Genomic DNA, 22,280 nt, shown 5'->3' with positions numbered 1-22,280 from the left:
TCAATTTCTATAGGCCTCACAGATAAGTAGATATAGGGGAGCTCTAGCTCCGTGGGGAGTCCGACTAATATTTGGAGAGCTGAAATAGTGGCGGTCAGTATACACTATACAGATGCCCCAAAGATAAAAATAATTCAACTATTTATTTAATACTCGAAATTTTCCCTCTTTTTACACAGCTAACGATTTAATTTGAGGGAGTCTTTAGCCCCTTCTAAAGACATTTTCTAGGAGTCCCGTGATTTTTTTCAGGGGTTTTAGACGCGTGGACTGCCGCTATTTACAAGTCTGCCGTTGAGTCGTATTGTACGTTTTTTCGTGTTTGCGGTTTTGACGTCAAGTTGCCTGTCCGTTGAGCAGCGAAGTTCACAACTGTAAGGTTTTATCGTTGCTCAACGGTCAAGTGACGTCGCAACTCGGAGGAAGGCTAGCTGCAGACGCCGTGACAGACGATATTTTACAAAATTTGCAACAAGCGTAAGAGTTCAATAAGATCCTACGTCACGTTTAGCAACGGTCTCAACGAAAATAATTTTCCAGATATTTCGTTGAGCGTAGAACTGTGAAATTAAATGATCAACCACAAATGATTAAGTTCATATTCCCAGGGATCCCACCGAAATCTGTAAATTACGAGAAAACGGGACTTTTCATGTAAAAAATATGGTAAATTAGGAACCAAATGCCAATGCCAAACCAAATGAAATCTGTATTTGAACTAATTTATCCAAAAAGCTAACTTTAAATATTGAATCCTAAATACTTGTTTTAAATTGTAACAGTGTATCAATACGCCTCAGATTTTAACATTCAGTAAACAGACCTTAAACCGGTTGATGGAGCTATTTCCGAGCATATATTTAAAGTAGGATACTTCACGGAATGTCTTGATTTTAGGGTATATCAAGTGACCTTGACGAAAAATAGGTACTTTTTGGTATTCAAGGAGTCTAGGGACTTGGTGGGAGCCCTGTATTATCTTTAATCACACACACCCATTTTGTGAGTACTCTACTCACGGACATTCTATTCGCGACCGAAACGAGTCTGTCTGTCTAGATGGCATAAAGGCGCTAGCTTCTCCGAGGTAGTGCCTATGATCTAGCGTCTAATAATAACTTTTTTCTTGAATAAACTTAACAAAATATAAACAAAAGATGCAAAAATTATATTAAAATGCGAGTATCATTTTTTAATATGAAGTCAAATCTACGAATAACGCGATGAGCGTCTGCTTTAGCCGCTTCCTAAGTAGGTTTCAATGGCGAACCAAAGGGGACGTAGCGATAGTTTTCGGTCACGAATTATACACGGATAAGAGTACCGAAACTTTCTATATGCATTCTATGGGTCTCTATGAGTAAAAAATGTCGAATAAACATGGGTCCTAGAGTGCTTCGTTTCAGAGATATGGGCGGCTGAAATGTGGTGGCGCTCCATCGTGCAAGAACCATAAATATTACCATATTTACCATATTTTCTTCCGCCTAGGTTAAATGGACAGTCATACCTACGATTTCTTCAGGGATCGTTACCAGAGCTATTGGAAGACGTCCCGTCCCGTTGGCAACTAGAGTGCGAATGTAGTTCTTGCACGATTTAGCGCCACCACATTTCAGACGCGCAGTGCGAGATCACCTTGATACAACATTTAATTTAAGGTGGATAGGAAGAGGAGGAACTATTTCGTGGCCGCCTCGATCTCCCGATTTAAACCCTTGCGTTTTTTTTCTTTAGGGATATCTGAAGGACCTATGTCCGTGACATTAATGACCTTCGTCAACGCATTATTGATGGATGTGAGACTATTCGGAACAAGCCTGAAATCTTCGAAAAGATTCGTCAATCATTTGTACGGCGTTGTCATTTTTGTATAGCAGCCCAAGGTGGGCATTTTGAGCAGTTATTGTGATGTTTTACAATTTATTAAAAGACAATAATTATTTTGAACTGGTTTTTGCGTACCACTTCCGAATAAGGTTTAGCTGGCGTTGTCATTAATCTAAAAGAATTACGGATTATTTACACTTTTAGGTTTCAAGATTATTCTACATAAAGACTATCCTCGTAGAATTGACGTTTGTTAGTGCCCCAGCAAACCCAACATCATCCCTCCGGCGTCCTATGGACAGTACGCCGGTATATTGCATTTTTCCGTATAATGTCCCGAAAACCGGGTGGAGATAGAGATATTGACGTAAATCGGAGGTTAAAAGACGCGCAAATGTCTGATTTTCTCAGAGTCAAAGCACGTCCCGAGGACAAGTACTAAGACATCCGTCGGGTTTTTAGTGAACATCCCGAGAAAGAGTGTACGTTAAGCCTAAAGACGTCCGAGAGTATTTAGTATGGTTAAATATCAGCTTAATCGGAACGTATCCAGGACGTTCATTTGATGTCTCGTATTTCTCTTAGCCGGGTCATTCCATGACAAAACGACCTAGTTTTTTTTAATTTTAACACCCGACCCCTTTCGATTTCGCCAAAATTTTGTATACAAGGTTTTTTGGACTAGGAAAACGATTTTGACAGTTTCATAACGATCGGTTCAGCCGTTTACGAGATACAGCATACGCGTTTTTTCAAAAGTTCGCCTTGACCCCCTAAATGTTTTCTAGTATATCTTATGACATAATTATCGCAAATCACATGTAATACCTCATTTTAAAGACAATGCGCACCCTAATATGAATATTTAATCAGAGTTGTCATTTGACGTAAATGTCATTAAAATCTGGGCCTTTAAATAATTTGACCTTTGACCTTGCCCAGACACCTCAGTCGTAGGTCAACGATTTTAGCATTTTTAAAATTCCCACTATCGAATACATAATAATCACTCAAAATCTCAAAGTAATATTTGTAGTTTTCGAGATATTAATTTTTGAAATTTACCCCACCACACACAAAATGAAATACCAAAACCATTTATTTTTATAGTTTACACACCAATTAATTTTTTATTTACACAAAACAGCTTAAACTTCTTTATACATGGAAAAGGCTTTGGTAATTTTATTTTTATCGTGTTCTTTGATTTGATAGCCTTTCGAATTTGGTAAACCTACAAGAATTTCAATTGCACATAGAACATTTTCACTTGACACCCAACTGCTATCGATCCTTCTGGGCCATGTGTATTTGTCCGAAATACCAGGGGGACGCAAAAAGTTTACAAAGAAGTCTCCAAACTCTTCTGATACTTCCTCAATTAATCCAACGTAAAGTTGGCCTTTGTAGACGCTGGCTACCAAATTTCCCACTTTAAAGTTTTCAGCCTCTTGATTTCGAGTATCTGACAATTCTAAAGTCGAAACCTTAACTGTGGTTAGCGAATCGTCATTAGATAACGGAGAAACCATGATTTCATTTAACGATTTCGGAACGAATTTATGAAACCCTCGAGTTCCTTTTACTGTTATGGCTTTAGAAAACCTTTCTTTTAAAAGTTCCTTTTGTCGCTCAATTTCTTCGTTTTTAACATAGATGAACTTGATATTTTCGAAGTTTGATAGGCAGAAATTAAACATATCTGTTGGAGTCAAAATCTGTCCAGTCACTGGTCGCTGAAGACTGACTCTTGCTGTTTTACGCTTCACTGTTCCGCCAATTCCGTCACAAGGTCCCTTGCCATGAGATGTGGCAAAAAAATGCCATTCAGCGTCCAAACCAAAATCTTGTTTGTGGCAACAGAGATTAGAAAAGTTGTATTTGTTTTTATACTGTCCAGCACATCCATCCGTAAAATAAATTAGCTTTCTAACATTAGGAACATGTGTTTTTATATTTGGAATTAGATAAGTTAAAAAACTGTGAACAGTATTGGTTGTATGTGTTCTGGTATCACTGATAATACAAAAATTTAAGTGGTTAAGTTCTCCGTTTTCAACTACCCTGAAGTAGATTACGAAGGGATGCACTGTCGCTTGAGAATTGTCCCAATGGAACCCTTGTGCTTCGTCTTGAATTACGAAGGAATAGTTCTCCGCAAAATCACCGAGAACAATTACGTCACCAGGTTTTAGAGTTTTTTAAGATAATTAGATTGCGACTTAGATGTGTAATGATGACGCGTTAGTTCAAGTAGTTTAATGGCCAAAGAGTCGAAAAAGTTTTCAACACTCTCGCTCAAGGTCATGAGCTTTGTGCTGTCAGTTGTCACCCATTGCATGAACTTTATATTTTCAAAATCTTCTAAAAGGTTCGTTAAATATTCATTTTCAAGTAGACCATTTTTCCCAGGACAGTCCTTGCACACCCTCATCATACAATTCCTGTTTTGAGTGTCACACACGGTGAGCGCCATGAAATCGATATCACATTTTAAAGGACAAGGAGACGGTAGAGCTGATATCATTAGCTTGACATTTTGGTGATAGGTGCAGACACACACTGAATGTGTACCTGACGAACCTGCTAATACACACCAAGGTGGTCGTAGATAACAAAATGACGAAAATCCTAACGTCAAATCATGCTCTTCCTTGAATTTGTTATAGAGCTCTCTCAGGTTCAGCAGTACAAGCCTCTTTTGATGATGTTCTTTTTGACCTGTCTCGTGGTTTCTAACTGACACAAACTCCTTTTGTCCAGGTGTCATACGACTGTTATCGTCATTTTCGTAAAATTCAACGACCTTTGATTTAACGTCTTCGGTCAATATTAATCCCTTCGATTGTTTCTCTGGTAGCGAAAGAATTCCTTGACTAGATTTAAGATTCCTGCTTCGTTTGACCATGTATTCTGGTGCTCCAAATTCCTCCATTGTGCGTTGTATTCCAAATGGTGACAAGGTCAGGATCTGAAGCTTTTCGCCGTATGATGTCTTGGAGTTATTGAATTTCTCTCTCAGTTCGTTCAAAATATTCTCATATAATCGATGTTCTTCGAGCTTTCTAAAAACATCGTCCGTAACCATATTATCGTCTGTTTCATCAAGAGAAATTTCCATTGACTCTTCTAATTTGCGTTTCAATGAATTGTTCACAGCGTTTAACTTAGTCTGCTTAGAATTGTTTTTTGGCGAGATGACAAACCTTCTGTACAAAAGTTAAAAAATATATGTATTTATATATGTATACATATATAAATTCTTTCAAATTGAATATATTTCTTACTTCTTTTAACAGGAGATTCTCCCAAGTTTATTAGAGTTTCGTTAACTGCCACTAAAGCTATAGCTTTGTCGTCTTGCGTCGCATCTCCCGATGAACAAGGTTGACTAAATGAAAAAGAATCGCTTTCTTGTGATTCTTGTGCAGTGTGAACTTCTGAAACGTCCAACTGTATTTGGAGTTCATCCTTTACTTTTTTTCCAGCAGACATAAAACACTGGATGCACAACTTATTTCCAGCGATAACTTCAATTCCTCGTAACTTTAATTTTTTGAACAAATCCAATGAAATAGTTTTTAGTCCACTCTTTCTTTCAGCGTCGTGAGTCCCAAAAGGATTCATACACTTCTTTTGACTCGTTGAATACCTTTTCATAAAAAGTTCTTCATGGTGACGACATATGTTTCTTATTTTGGACATAGGTATAGCTGTTCGGCTGCTAAGAACTAATTTGTCATCCTCGGACAGATGGTTGTTGATACCAACTGTTTTCGAAAGTGTTTGCAAATGACATTTACTACTGTCTCTCCAAAACGAACAATTTCGATCCATTTCAGGGCTTTGTTCGAGAATATACAGTTAAATAAATTCTATTTCGCTACTCAATTATCGCTGTTAATATATTTAACTACTCAATTATAACTATTATATATTAAAAAGATATTAAAACATTTTTACGTTATTAAAAACGTAATCGATATGACTAAGAGCAATATTGGGTTTTCTTGAGATATCTAGCACATTTCCATTTTAGGGTGCAGTAAGATACGCTACAATAATATTGAACGCCAGACTATACTAAGGACAAGCAATTTAGTGATGTCTTCTGTCTACAGATAACATGCAAAACTAAAAATAATATGTAAATAACTCAACTTAATTTAAGAATTAGTGTATTTGATATTCTAAACTCAAAATTACCAAAATAATAATATTTTTAATTTATTTAGTAGGTCAACTAGTTTCGTGTATAAAATAGCATTTTCATTAATTTGAGGGGTAAATTTCAAAAATTAATATCTCGAAAACTACAAATATTACTTTGAGATTTTGAGTGATTATTATGTATTCGATAGTGGGAATTTTAAAAATGCTAAAATCGTTGACCTACGACTGAGGTGTCTGGGCAAGGTCAAAGGTCAAATTATTTAAAGGCCCAGATTTTAATGACATTTACGTCAAATGACAACTCTGATTAAATATTCATATTAGGGTGCGCATTGTCTTTAAAATGAGGTATTACATGTGATTTTGCGATAATTATGTCTTAAGATATAGTAGAAAACATTTAGGGGGTCAAGGCGTACTTTTGAAAAAACGCGTATGCTGTATCTCGTAAACGGCTGAACCGATCGTTATGAAACTGTCAAAATCGTTTTCCTAGGCCCAAAAAACCCTGTATACAAAATTTGGGCAAAATCGAAAGGGGTCGGGTGTTCTGTGGCAGGCGTTTTGTCATGGAATGACCCAGCCGTCTATCTACAGACTCAAACGCCAGTCGATCTGACACCAGTCTTTTAGGAATCTACTGCTGATTGAATCTTTGAGCTCCTAACCTATTTTTCTTGAGCCCGTCCGTACAATAAGCGTTCCTAGACCAATATGCCATATTAGCTACAGAACGAATTAGACAATTTTAAAACCATTCCTTTAGAATTTTTATGACATTTGTATCTTTAAATTTTATAATTAAAATCGTATCACTAAATTAAAATGGCTTTCAAACTCATTTTACTTCTAAAAGGACATTAATGAACTTTTGCCACTTGTTATTACAATTTCTCGCCTCACGGATAAAAAACAAATGTATGAATTAAAATTTATCGCCAAAAAGAAATGTACGATAATTATCAGGAAAATCGATAATTTTTTGGCCTAGATACGATAATTTCAGATTTTCGATCTGGCAACGCTGATAAAAGCTGAGATCCTTTTGAAAATTAATAGCATTTGGATTAAGATAGCATTCTTGAATTTTTATTTAACCAAAATTGGGACAAAATGCCATCTTTCTAGACGTTTTCCCAACATTTATCATTTTCACATTTAAAATGTATATAAAAAATGCATGTGTAACAATGCAATCAAGTATTTCCTCGACAAAATTATAAGCAGAGTCCAAGATATAATTAACAGTAATTTTTTTGCTAATAATATACTGGGGATGTTCGTTGTTTCCTTAATATGGGGCCAAATTTTTTAAGAGTTTTTTCAGAATGAGAACCATCCCAGTAGACTTTACCACATTTGTCACACACGTAGAAAACACTCACTGTATCAAACAGGGCTTGGTGCAATTTATCAATTTGAACCGGTTTTCCACACTCTAAAAGAGCACTTTCGACATTTATAATACCTCCAGGAAAAGATACCATTCGGCACCCTCTTAGATTCTTTTCAAAGTATCTTCTCCACATGTTTTTCATCATTCGAGGTGTAACGTAAATATAACCATCACCATTACATATCTATAAAAAAAATTAACTGGTTGATAATGAGCTGAACTGCCCTCAAATCTAAATGGTAAGCAGAACTTAAGAAGCATAGCCGCCTGTATATAATAAGGCCAAAAAACTAGTAAATTTTTATTATTCAAAATGGCATAAAGGTTCAGCTTTAAGATCCAATAGATGGCACTCTTTTATATGAATGAAGATGCATCAATCCATCTTTTTTTTTTTTTGTAAGCTTAGTTATATACCATCAGCAACTGTGACTGAATTCTTAAAACATTTGCCAGAAGATGGCGCTATTCACTACATTTCAACGTAATCTAAACTAGGGTTATTTAACTTTAGAATTTTCGATTACGGAAGCATGTCCATAACAGGAGTTGCTTTTCCCAAAGTCCTGACTTTTATTTTTAGAGCATACGAGAGCCATCTATGTTACTTACATTTAGTACGGTTATTTACTGAAAATATTTTATTAGATTATTTTGAGAACTAATCGACTCGACCATTGATTTTCTATTTACAACTAGCTTCTATTTACCTGCAATAGAGGGAACTGTTAACAAATTACATAAAATTTATCTCATTCCCCAGGTGGGAGGGGGGAAGAAAGTTTAACTTATTGTGGGTCATTTGTTTCTATTACTGGTATAGCATCTAATTCAACCTGCTCAAGTTGAATAACCCTGGCGAAACCACAAAATTAAAATACATTGCTAAAATGAATGGCGAGCGCCATCTAGAAACACAAAATACAAATCAATCTCTTCATAACGGCGCAATTTTTAAAAATGTTTAGAATATAATAAAATTAAATACCGTGCATCTGGAAAATATATCTCCATGTTGAACTTGAACATTGTAGTGAAATAGCACTAATTCAGCTTGCTCTTGGGAATTCATTTCTGTAGGAACATCTAAACATTTTCCATTGGGAACATACTGCTTCAACTTAACCAAAAAATAAAATCACATAAAAACATTGGTAAAAAAATCCCTTTGCTTAAGTTTATTTTTTATAATACATTTCAACTTAAAAAAAAAATAAACTTCCGCTTTCTAAATGGAATATAAATCTGGTTTTAAAAGCTTTAGCTGAATAGAATATAAGCTCACTATAATACCAAATGATAAATTTTAACATACATAATTATATGGTTGCCCAGTTGTTAGAATGTAACGTTTATCAGCTTGGGCAATCTGAAGAAAAATGTTAAATTTTAAACAAATTTAAAGTAAATGAATAAATATAAATACTTTTGCGGCATCCTCGTGATTAGCCCCAGTTTCCAGAATGACCGTATCAATTCCACACAGCCTTAATTGTCTCCCGACTCCTTGTAGCATGGTATCAACTACCACTTTAAAGTCACGAACACTAATGGGTGGATTATAAACTTCAAACTGGGTTGTTGGCTTATTTTGCACTTCCTTCGTTTTAGTTGTGGGTAATGAGAATGAGTTGAAACACTGATCGATAACATCATCTAAATGCAGATCTAAACTCAAACTTTTTTCAAACCAACAGTCATATATTTGTATAAGACAGAAGGCATCTAAAGCTGTAATTAAATAAAAAAATAGTCAGTCGCAAATATTAGCCGATGTTAGATTTATTTCAACCTAACCAGCATAAATCATTTGTTCATTTCTTAAAGGCCTTCTCTCCCAATTGGAAAACTGTTCGCTTTTGTTTAAAGGATAACCTAAAATGGTCCTTGTCAATTCCGTTAGCGTTTTACTGCTTGCGGCTACACATGTGGGTGAATTAGGCTCCACCAATACTGGATATTTTAATTTCATCTGGGCAAGAAATTAACATTAGTTTCCAAATCATAGGGAAATAAATTAAAAAAAACTTTAGGGCTGTGCGAGTACTCGATCAGCATCGAGTACCAGACGATTTTTGAGGTCAGATACTCGTACTCGAATAAGAAAAATTTAAATACTCAATTATCAGAAATTTGCCTTACTCGAATAAGCCACCTGTAAATTGTTTTTCTCGCCAACAATATCCGGGTAATCATCCACTCGTCAGGTACTCGACAATAATCTCTTTGTCATAGACAGTCGCCCGGGTAGAAAAATGGGGAAACAAATCCAAATGAACATCCCTTTCAATGACCTTGAGTGATTGGCTGGCTAGATTCTTATATGTTTTTTTAGTTTTGGTTTTGAGAGAGCTCTGAATTCTCTCTGATGTGGGTGCCTGAGTAAAGTTCTTTAGTTTAGCATTTTGATAATTATTTTTATCTTTTTTAACTTGGTAGTTGTTACCTAACATCCATTTAAGTTAATTACTCAACTACCCGAATAGAACTTGTCGATTAATCAAGTACCCAAACAATTTTTCTAACTACTCGAGTACCCGAACAGATTTTTCTGACTACTTGAACAAGGAAAATTTTGAAATAATAGTATACACGACAACCCGACTCAATCAAAATATTATCGAACTCGACTACCCGATGAAAAATTTATTAATACTCGAAACTCGACTCAATTGCATAAAACCGCTACTCCCACAGCCCTAAAAAACTTACTTTATCATACAGTTTCAACAAATCTAATACATGTTTAGTGTGCTTCAGCCTATCTTTGGCACTAGGAACAAATTCTGCTAATTTATCCAAATCAGACGAAAATCCAAAGACTTTAAAAATAAAAAATTGTTAAAATAAATATTATAACCTTCACCAGAAATCAATTTTTCCAACAAGTTGGAGGTATGAATTCCAGGTTTCATTTGATACCTAGTTTTTTAATTTGAGGATTGCAAAGTAAATCAACCAAAATTTCTTTTTCAGAAACACTCAGGCACATTTTCAATGTCAATGTGTCAAATATATACACTATATCCCGTCCTGCAATCTGTAGAATTGAAAGTGGAGAGCCACGGGAAGAATTAGAAAGCCCTAAACACGGTTTCCACTCTCCATCAATACCCAATATTTCATGGTTCTAGATAAGACAAATGAATAAAACCAATTAACTCCTTTATAAAACGAACCCAAAAGATCTTACCAATGCTATACTTTTAACAGCTTCCAAATAATCAGAGGTATTGTCAATAAATTTTACAGCAGAGAGCCCCAAAGGAAATGGAAGGTAATAAGCAGCTGAATCCTCCCAAGATTCTTCATCCTCCATATAAGACGAGGAAGCGTAGCTGTATGACATTAAACTTAAGTAATAAGCACTTATTGACTTATATCAAAAGTAAATGAACAGCAGTTATCAGACCGATATATTGGCCATGTTGGAGACGTTTTCCTTATGGAACCATAGTTTAAAGCATCCTTAAAAATTTCACAAGCTAAGTGGCTATCCAGCCTAAGTTTTACTATCGCCACCTACCGTCTCTCGGAGAAAATAGCTAAGCACCATACTGATGTTACCCATTGTTAGGCTCAAGTTACATTTCAATTGATAAAATGACAAGTGATATTGAAATGATGCCTGTCTTTACACGATTTTTCATGTAATTTTTAGAGCACGCGCTTAAATCACAGAATTATATACAGCATTTACATAGGAAATATAATATCCACAAGTCTCTAGTGCAATTTATCGTAGGAGTAGATGGGGCTATAAATCAGCTTCGTTTTAACTAGATTTCCATAAGGAAAATGTCTTTCAGTTTTAAGGTCCATTCCAATAACTTCGGTTCATTTACTTCTGCTAATGTGACTTTCAATACAAGAGTTTTTACCCAGAATAATTAGCAGCATCATCAGGTGTGTAATATTTTAGAGAAACGGGCCAGCCAGATTCAGGAATTTTAAAATACTCTGCCCATTTCTTTGCCTCAACTAAATCATTATGAACACAAATTTGTATTAAAAGTTCTTTTTGTAATTCAACATTCTGCCCAACAGTTTCTAAAACTAAATCATTCCAATTATCGTCATTCACATTCCTCTGAAAAAGATTTAAAAATAAAATAAATTTCAACTCTAGTTTAAAATAACGTAAGCTTTACCTCAACATATTTTTTATACAAAATATATTTTAGAGCTCCTCTACATCGAATTTCATTCAAATTTGGGCAGATTTCTAAGTTTTACAAAATCTTACATTAAATTTTTTTTAAGAGAAAAATAATGACTTTATACCCATAGGTAAATTGTAAAGTTTCAATAGTCGAGCTTCTAATTTGCTGATGGTTTTTGGTACCAATTTAGAATCTTTAACATTGGGTACATTCAGTTGGCTGTAAATAAAATTGAAATAAATTTACGCCAAGGTATTGAAAACTTTTAAGTTGTGCTATTAAATTACCTAGAGTAAGACCTAATGGCATCTGTATTTTGAACTATCTCATCCAGAAACTGGAGCATTTCTCTTTGTAAACGTGGTTCATCTTTCAAGTAGCTTTCAACCACATTCATTTTATCTTGCAAAAATAAAGGTATTGCTACTTCTTTTAACTCAAAAAGATTCTGAAGCTTTGTAGCAGTTATAATAGTACATGCCTAAAAATAACAGAACCATCAAATACCAACCATTTTACAAAATAAAAGACAAATAACAACCTCCACATAAAGCTTGTCTTTCAGTAATTTTCTAGCTGTGTTAACAATATATAGTTGTTCTTCTTCTAGCATAAAAACTTTGCATATGCATTCGATGATTTCTTGCCTATTAAACTTGAGTCCAACATCAATAGCAGCGCGTTTTAATTCTACTGTTAAGTTCGCAGCTAATGCTGGGCAATTCAATATTACTTTTCCTAGCTCTAAAACAATAATGGTAGGAAGCTTTGATGGTTTATTTTTAGTTACACCACGATAGAATTTACAGCATTCATTTAATAGGTGCACACATTCTGCATAAGGGTTACTAGCATTCACAATCCTTTTACGAAATTCAACAGTTGCTTGATCTTGATTTGCTGGGAATTTCAGAAAATTCCAATCCAAGGTTTCACAAGCCATAATTTATTTAATGGTTCTGATTTTCGTATTAAATCTTTACAAGTTTCAAATTAAGACTTGGTTAGTCAATTACATTTTTTACTTCGGTGGAACAATTTGCTTGCCATTTAAGAGAAAATATAGAGTAAAACTAAAAGAAATTTTAAAAATTCCGGTGAGATTATACCCGGTTAAAGGTTGTGAATAAATATTACTGGCTTTACTGCCATAGAATATTAGCTGAATCGTCAATTAGGACTTAGGAGCAACTTACCATAGACATAATAAATAGGATAGACAGCCGGCGCTTGGGTTGGCAAGCCTTTATTTACATGCCAGTAAGAAAAAGCAGACGCGGGGGGAACAGCCGAAAATTCGCCACCTGCCAGTCGCAAAAAATATTATTATTACAAGAGCTTTGGGCCACCTATTGGTTACTGAAATTGATATCAAGCGCGAAGTTCAAGTTAAGCCTAACTACACGCAAAAAGTTTGATGTTTACTTTTACGCGAAATTTATTTGATTTTTCAAAATGGTTAAAAGTTGTGCAATTTCTCATTGCCAAAATTATCCGAGCAAAAATGTTTCTTTCCATAGGTTGTAACCATAGAAATCTAATAGCGTTTTCCATTTGTCTGCTCTCGAGCACTCTAGATCGCTCTGATCAACATTTTATGTTCCATTAGCGTGCTCGGATCTGCTCCGATCAAGTTTCGCGGGTTCCATTTCCCGCTCTCGGGTGCTCCGAGATCGGCCAAAACCGATCTGCCGATTTCGACAGATCAACGGATCGAGATTGAGATCAGAGCAAATTTTCGCGTGTTCCTTTTAGATTTTTTGGCTAAATGGCAGACCAAGACGCGAAAATTCAAATTACTAGCAGACGAAAAACAACAAAGCGCGGGAATATGTTCATGGAATGTTCCATTTGCGGTTTTACTCTAGTCGATTGGGGCGAGATCTATGACGTCAGAGACAGATTCAGAGCGAATCTTGAGCAATCAAATGGAAAACGCTATTATACTCCTACCTAGAATGCTCCGGTCTACGGGAGAACCTGACGCCAATACATTTTGTAGCAACGACTAATGATTATATAGTCTTTGCTTAAGCTTCAGCCAATCAGCAGCCATTCATTCATGGTGGTTAAAAATAGTAAAAGCTCAGACGATTCTTACAGGATCCATCCGATCCAAGCTCGCAGAATTCCCATAGGTTTTTGCTGGAATTTTTTCACATGAACCACTTCAACGTTTTTGGATTTTTATTTAATAACAGTCGTAAGATTTTTTTAACTTTTAGTTTTTCATATTTACTTATTATAAGGAATATTTAAATGCCATTGTGAGGAAGATAAATAAGATTTCGTTTAGGTTCACTTTGAAAATATTTAAACCTAGGCCTGACATAGGCCCAACTTTTAAAATAGCAGGCAATTTCAATGGCAGTTTTAGGAGAAGCAGTGACTGAAGGTCCTTAGTATTGACCTTTGTATTTAAAGGTTATTTACCATTTAAAGTAATATTATATTTAGGTTTGTAGAAACTTAGATAAACAAAAACCTTACGAAAGAGTAATTATATCCCAGAAAAAATACATCACACTAAAGAATGAGGTAGCAAAGTTATTTGTAGATTTTCTCCCTCTGTGGCCTTTTGAGTGTATTTCCTTTGCAAACATATATTTATAGAGAACAATGATGTGTATCTCATATTCCTCCGATATAACTAATATAGCGATGGTTGAATGGCGACTTGTGTATAGAATCAGAATTAAAATTGTTTTGTACGAATACCGATATTTACAATGCGAAATAAAGTGCTTTTAAAAAAACGGAAATTGCAGTAATTATAGTCCTGAGTTGTTTTTCCACTAGGCTCACTGAACTTCCTGGAGTAACTTTTACCAAATCACCAATTTGAATAGCCCGCCGTTTGTTAACATTTCAAATTACCCCAAGGCTTAAGAAAACCCAATTTTTACCTTTGCCTGTACAATCGTTTCCTACATGTGGAAATGAAGCATCGAGGAGCCATAACAACAAACAACGCAATAGTTATCCACAACGTTTGCATATAAGAGAAAAATCTTTACGAGTAAAGAAACAGTCTACCATGTTTAAAAACTACATTAAACTCTATTGACGTGGGCCAATCAAATGCTGGGGGGCTATTCTGTAAACATTCGAACGGGATTTAGATCTCGAAAACTGGATTTCAAATGCTTACAGAATAGACCCCCTGGTTCTTAAGGTGACGTAATCTAAAATCGAATTATTATTTTCAGTAACTCAAACTAGAAGGCAACGAGTCGTTTCCGTAATAACTCTTTGAATCGTGATTGGCAGATAATACCTCCGAAAATGTAATTGGCCCATTTTGTATTTATACGGAATCATTCTATGTTATAAGATTTCTATGGTTGTAACAGTTTGTAATTATTTATATCATATGTCACATAATAACTCATAAATATGCCACTGTACCTTTATTCCATTCAAAAATCTTCACTAACGTTTTGTTTCACCACGAACCAGTAAAAAGGTGGACTACGTTAGATTTTAACCTTTTTATTCATCCTAGTAATTTTGGGGGTCACCAAACTCACCATAGACGAAAACTATTCGCTAGTTTTGTAGTAATTTTTTTAGGAAATAGCGAGCAACTTCAAAATACAGTTTGGCTGTTATTGTATGGAAGAAGTTGGTATTTGGGGTAAAAGGTGTACTCTTTTCGTCCCAAAGCGAGCGAATAGTTTTGGCCTACTATTGGCTACTCAAGGTTAGTAGACAAGCGGTATATTTATAACATATTTATTTAAGCCAATGGAAAACCTCTAAATTGAGAAGGAATTTTTTGCGTCGGAATTAGTCAGCCCAATGTAGCTTTATTGAAATTTATAAACTCGCTCGGTTTGTGCGGATGAAGTTAAATAATGAGTAATTTAGAAAATGATCAATAAGTGATCGCTTTCCGAAAATGGAAAAAGTCGTCGAAGTGGGATATTCACCAGCGTTATTAAAACCCATATCAAGCCTAGAAGAGTTAGGCCTAGGCTCAAAAGAATCTGCAAAGATAATCCAAAGATAATTTAAACTTCGTACCCTAGATTCGAAATCACTCTTTCGCGCGTTGCCGATAGCGTTTACCCACTTCCAGCCGGAACTCAGAAAAAATTCGCTCCAATGGTGGCGCACTACTGCCATCTAGGGATAGAAACTAATTTTTTTTTGGAAGTTGCGGTGCGTAATTTGACGCGTTTTGCGTTCAACTCGAAGTTTTAAAACATGGTGGACCACAATTATAGCACTAAAAAAGTTTCAAATCGAAAGAAAAAACCTAGACTTACTAAAGGTGAGTAATATAATCTTACAAGCGATTCAAGCATAATTTGACTAAACTTAATAGTTCATTCAATTTCATTTACCATTTTAATAGGGTTCGTGTTTAACATCGACATTCTTAAGGAATATTTGCCTGAAATTTTAGAAATTCTTCAAGATTGGCATCATTACCGAAAGAAGATATTCAAGCACCAGAATTACCATTTGTTAAAGTAAATTTTATTGGAAACATATGATTTACAATTAAGCGTGTTTCTATAAATACTCTTGTTTTAAATAAAACAAATCTAGGCCTAAATATGGCGCCTTACCGCAACCGATGGAGCCGATTTTTCTGAGGTCACGTGCCGGAAGAGGGTAAACGCTTCGTAACAAAACCGTGAATGGGAAAGCTCTCAGTATTCGAATCTAGGGTACGAAGTTTAAATTATCTTTGGATAATCCAAGCTCCAACCTTGTAGATGCGCCAGAAAAGCTAAACCTGAATTTCGACTATTTTTTCCAATAAACCTGCTTCTTTTATTTGACAATGCAAATTTATTTTAGAACGTGAGTCTCCGAGAACTTCAATAATTTGCAAATTAATTACATTAACAGAACTTGACACTATATTGTAGTTCATTTTAGCTCCTAAGCCTTGGTTGTTCAAACCGGTTTGTTTACTAAAATAATGGCCGTCGATTAGGCCACAGCCAACTTCGATCGCGCTTTAGCGGCCCCGTAAATCACCTCGCATCTAATGTTAATTTGCGTGTATGAATAATCCCGATAGGGGCGCTACATACGACCAAAAACCCACTATCACCAAAGGCGGGGAATAAAGATAAGTCGCGGAAAAATGTTTTTTCTTCGGTTTTCCACTTTCCTATTTAGAAAAAACAAGGTATAGTAAGTTAAACTATCTTTTCGCAATATATTTATGTATAATTCATAATTAAAAAAATATTACCTTATAAATATTAAATGAAGAAAAAGAGACGCGTTTTTTTATTATAATACATAGTTTTGAAGGTTGTAGAGGTGTTTAGAGCGTTTTGACGCGTAAATAATGTCTCTCTTAAAATTTATAAATCTTTAATAATAACAAATCTTTATTAATAGTATATATGTATATATATATGTATAGCAAATTCACGAGTTTATAGCCGTTCTTAGGTAGTATTTTCTGTAAATCTAATTAGTTTTAAGAGTAAGAATCTTAAAACTGATATAATTGAAGATAAAAGATGCTTAGGTAAATCTTTGGAACTAAATAGGTAAAAGATAGATGGTCTTCAGCCTGCATTTCAAGAAGGATGATTTCTGTTCCGGTTTGTACCTTTATTATGGAATTTTTTTTCAGTCAGATAAAATTACAAACTGGGCCTTACTAAATATACAATATTATTCTAGGTTTAAAAAGACGAAAGCTTAAAACTTGTTGAAACCTAAAATTATATTTTATTGCGCTTATAATATATTTTAACTTAATATTATTTAATAAAAAATGTTAAAATAATATATTTACCCTGAAGTAACAGTTAATCTTCCTTTCACTTTTTGTTTTATTTATTTATTTACATGTGTTTCTATGGTTTCGAGTATTAAACAATAATACTATGTTGCTGGCAGCTAGGAGCAACAAACACAAGGAGAACGCAGCTAGCCTTTAAACACGCTAACGAAGGGTTGTGTACGAATTTCATTGGACGAGCGTCACGAGCCTTTACGCTGAACGTTAAAGGTTAAAGGTTAAAGGTTTATTTTTCGATTGTACAAACGTACACCCCTTCGAAACGGAGCGGCATCACCGACAGGAAAATGTGGGAGCACAATCATTATAAAACAAAAACAAACATTAAAAAATTAAAAAAGTAGTAAAGTGGTAAAGTGAGGAGAGGCAGACTGAAGGAGACGCGACTAGCTACAAGCACTATTGGGCAATCAATTATGACTTTCTCCGGCGCCTATCAGTCTCTTTCTTCCAAATAGTCAATATATGTTTGAACATTGGGAGATCAGTTTGGTCGCCCCTGAATCCTAGGATGTCTGCCAAATCTGTTTTCTGGTTGGTTACACGCCACATGAAGACGTCTTCATCTATTGCCATGTGGGGACAATACAATATAACATGAGAGAGGTCTTAAAATGGAGCATTGCATAACCTGCACATAGGTAAAGTACCCAGGAGACGACTCTGTCTTTCCCCAGTCAGTAAAGCTCCAGACCTGGCATCAAAGAGTAGGCCACTAGCCCAAGAGCCATCATAACAATCTTCCAGTTGGGGGTTGGGTTTTAACTTATACAGGGAGAGGCTAACCTTGGAATTCACTGCACTCCGCCAGATCATCGATCATCTCTACTGATTCAGTGACTTCCTTTACAACGACAGCGCCCCATTGTTGTTCATTGGTTGCGGTGTTCCGTTTGGTACCCCCTCCATAAATGCGGTCAAGTTGATCAATACGCTTGAATAATCGAGTTTGGAAACCTCTTTGACGTAGGGCTCTGAAGAGTATGCCAGGCAACATAGAGTGGGGCATCAGCATAGGCGGCCAAGATATTTAAGTTTACTCGCAGCTTCTCGATCCACCATGTCACTCCACCCCATCTCTCCCTTTATAGCCGCATTGGCAGAAAACGGGCCTGCTGAGAGTGCTGAGCGTCCCACATTTCTTTGCGTTGTATCTAGTGCTGCAACAGTTGCTTTCGATAAACTGAGCACTTCATTAGAATATGTTACAACAGGTACTGCAACAGATTTCCAAAGGGTTCTAGTAACTGTATATCTGTTATAGCTGTTTCCCGCCATGTTTCGCACTGCCCAGCTTAGTCTTGTAGCTTTGGTCAGTAGGTTCTTCTCGTGAACCTCCATGTAATTTTCCTTAGTGCAGAAGGTCACTCCAAGATAAGTATACTCCTCAACAACCTCAATTTACATATTCTGGAGTAGAAATTGCTGAGTAGGTTGGTTTGTATCGACCACTCCACGCGCTCTTGAAAATATGAAATATGAGAAACGTTTTACGGGCGGGGGGGGGGGAAGACCACTTCGGAATTTTCCCCTTCCGACGGCAGCAGGCGCTAAAGCGTCTAGCCAATGAAAAATGTAGACAAGAAAATCCACGACTTTTGACGGGTTGCGTTCTCCTTGTGTGGGGTGTTGTGTTTGTTGCTCCTAGCTGGCAGCATCTAGAGGATGTTCTTGGTTTCTGTTTAACTCTTTTATTATTTATAAACACCGTTAAAAAATTAGAATCATTAAAAAAATATTATACTATTAGTTAAATATTAACCTACATTCGGTTTAATTCAATGTTTTTTAAAATTTATTTAAAAATAATGGTTTTTGGTGGATTTTTCCTATCTGACTAACGTTAAATTTTGGTCGTAGTGAAACCCTGGTGGGAAAATATATACACGGTAAATTCAGGCGATTTACGGGGCCGCGTGATCGAAGTTGGCCGTGATTAGGCGCTTAAATAAAACATTTTCCCAGAAATTGCCAAGAAGTAATATTTCCGACAGCCACGACTCATAAGTTACTATTTATATAGTGCTTGTTGAAATATTAGAAAGCTGGAAACATTTCTCGAACATAACATCGGTTTTTTGCTAAGCCTTAAGTCCTCAACATGCCAAAAAAGTTACCTGGTTAAAAGGAAACACTTGTTGCATACCGTACTGCAAAAGTAATACGTTTAGTTCTAAAGGAATTAGTTTTCATCTTTTTCCGAAAGATAATTTTATACGAAATGAATTAACTCTGCCTCCATGAGAAGCCTTAAAATTGCCCGGTAATATAAAAATATTCCGTATAATTTTAATTATTTATACCATAAGAGGATGATAATAATAATATTATCTTCTTATACTTAGTTTTAGTAACATTTTATATTTAACCTTAAATTATATTATCGAAAATTAACATTAGTATAGTATGTTCCTTATACACGTGAGCCGACGCATTTCTTATCTGACGCAAAATTCTCATGAGGGCAAAAACGCGTCTCCAATGGTCTTATATATGACTTTTTGGCTAGCCATTTTAACCGTTTAACCGACCGACCGGAAATAGTTCCTTCCCAGATGAATTTGGAGAGGGGAGTAAAAACCGAGTATTTTTTATTGAAGCGTCCATTGGGCGACGGCATTATCGGCATTTGAGATTCGATGACGTCAAATATTACGATAGGGTACGGATGACGCAATATCTGTGAAACAAACCGTTAGTGAAGAAATAGAGCTAGTGGCATACTTATGAGTAATTATGTTACATATGTTTATATTAAATTGTTTTAAACTATAGAGTGTTGTCGTCTGAAACCCTGCGACGTCACCATTGAAATTTGCCTATTGATAAAAAACGGTAACTGTCATGGCGGCCACTATTAACACTACAGCTGTGACGTTACAAGTTTTCAAAATCGTATCAGACGACAACACTCTATAGGTTTACTTTCTCTAAACCTGAAACGCTTTCAAAGTGGATATAAAGCTGTGAATCGTGATGATTGGCACCCAATCAACAATGACTTTGTTTGTAGTTATAATTTTTTGGCCGAAAATATTCAAGATTTTAAATGGCAAACACAAACTTTTACAAGACACCATTCCAACTGAGAATTTAGTTGATGAAATTAAAATAAGTGACACATTCTTTGATCACAAATCTGTTCGTGTAGGTTATTACTATCATACTCTTCGCCAACTTTTACCTCACAAGCTATTGAAACCAAAAGCTCCAGCCGATCGCTACTCCCTTACTTCATTTCTCCAAGATAAAACTAGGCCAGTTACAAAACTTTTCGCATCAAAACAATTTTTGAGCTCCGACGCGGGACCAATGTCATATTAGGGGGTTTCTTTTCGCTTTTTCCTTGATTTTGGAGCAGAGATCCTTTATAGCTACGCTAAGGGAGTAAAATTGCGTACAGTGTCTACCTCATTTTTTCCCTTTGCTACTCCAGCGCCTCAGTGGAAGGGATTAAAACATTTATTTCTAGAAAATTATAGCTTATTTCTGGTTAGTTTTACTCCATTTCACTAGATGTCGCCACGATACGGGTGTACGGCCTCCCGAAAAAATTGCATAATTCCTTTAGCGTAGCTATATAGGAGCTCTGTTTTGAAGTAGGGCATAGCCATATGAAATAGCATAGATAACTAACGCTGGACATGGGCCCGTGGGAAGAAACATAGATATATGTGTGTATAGCTAGCTGCACCTTCTACAAGTTTTCATGAAGTTTTCTGGTGCTGGCTTAACCTTTCTAAAGACTATGGTTATTACAAGATGAAGATAGATGTAGAAGGTGCAGACTATACACACCAAGCTACATCTACAATCCTAAAAGTGCCCCTTAGACGTTAGAACAGTTTTAAAATTCAATTAAATGGGTTGGGGAAGGGAGATATCATGTAGCGCTCTCCTGGCGGACAAATACGGAGCTGCTCGAAGATAACTTGAACGTGGCCACAAAAAGAACTTAAAATCTCTTCCAGAGATTCAGAGAAAATCCCGTAACTGCACGAACAATACCTGGTGGTAATTCAAGAGCAGATTACCAATGGAATAGTGGAAAAAGTGCCGGAGAGCGAAGCGCAAAACGAGCCGACTTACTACTTGCTACATTGAGAAATTATTCGTGCGGACAGCGAAACTTCTCGCGTTAGGGTGGTATTCGACGCGTCATCACACGCGATCGGGAAACAATCGCTCAATGATTGTTTGAAATCGGGACCAAATTTAACGCCAGATCTATTAGACCTATTAGTGTGGTTTGGATGGACAACGTAGCTTTCACGGTAGCTTTGAAAAATACTTTTTACAAATCACGCTGGTATTTATGGAACGAAAATTCAACAGAAAATAAGTTTAACACTTTTATTTGGGGTGAAATGCAGCCCATTCTGTCTAAACGCGACAGTGGGATACCATTTGAAGACGATCGAAAAGGAGTACCCTCGCACGGTAAAAATGATTCGATAGTGGATGTATGTGGACGATCTACTTAGCGGGAGCCAAACAATTCCGGACGACGCGCGGGAGTTGTCAAAAGATTCCAGACAAATATTTGAACAAGCCAATATAAACTTGTGGAAATTTCGCTTCGGGAAGCTTGGAAGGAAAAAAACGTCCAAATTATTGGATTAACTTTGGAAAACGGACCAAGACACATTGTCTATAGATATGAAATTACTTTTAGAAAAATTAGGCAAACGGGCCAATATCAAACGAGGTCTTTTGCAGATTGTCGCGATGATCTACGACTCAATAGGTTTTATCGCGCTTTTTACAATTAACGGGAAAAGTTTTAGGTAAGAAACGAAAAGACCCGGTGGAATTTCTGGCTATTTTATTTAATTTAATTTTTCACTCGAAGATCTATTTGGTCCGAGTTTCGCGTCTTTTTGTTTGCTCGAAGATATATCGATTGGTCTTGGAGGTATTGGATAAATATAGGATTATC

At 35.9% G+C, this 22,280-nt stretch overlaps 1 protein-coding gene and 1 long non-coding RNA gene across 2 annotated transcripts; one reads left to right on the top strand and one right to left on the bottom strand.

Annotated features, from left to right (window-relative positions):
* Nucleotides 1-594: 594 nt before the first annotated feature.
* On the top strand, nt 595-1,931 carry LOC149933175 (uncharacterized). Its single transcript, XR_016472991.1, has 3 exons — nt 595-666; nt 1,492-1,661; nt 1,738-1,931. It is a non-coding gene; the product is annotated as an uncharacterized LOC149933175 (long non-coding RNA).
* A 5,160-nt stretch (nt 1,932-7,091) lies between these two features.
* Nucleotides 7,092-12,695, bottom strand: Nbr (exonuclease mut-7 homolog). Its single transcript, XM_090156395.1, has 13 exons — nt 12,104-12,695; nt 11,850-12,043; nt 11,684-11,781; nt 11,551-11,624; nt 11,281-11,489; nt 10,593-10,737; nt 10,322-10,529; nt 10,112-10,221; nt 9,197-9,371; nt 8,826-9,130; nt 8,715-8,768; nt 8,388-8,519; nt 7,092-7,583 (listed from the first exon to the last, which is right to left on the bottom strand). Exons 1-13 carry the CDS (start codon nt 12,503-12,505, stop codon nt 7,263-7,265), a joined length of 2,427 nt encoding a protein of 808 aa, XP_090012521.1. The 5' UTR covers nt 12,506-12,695; the 3' UTR covers nt 7,092-7,262.
* Between the last annotated feature and the right edge of the window lie 9,585 nt (nt 12,696-22,280).

The sequence above is a fragment of the Leiobunum rupestre genome, chromosome 8 (assembly GCF_980474605.1).
Source record: "Leiobunum rupestre chromosome 8, qqLeiRupe1.1.hap1, whole genome shotgun sequence".
NCBI classification, from domain to species: Eukaryota; Metazoa; Arthropoda; class Arachnida; order Opiliones; family Sclerosomatidae; genus Leiobunum; species Leiobunum rupestre.
This window is presented reverse-complemented; position numbering and strand designations above follow the sequence as displayed.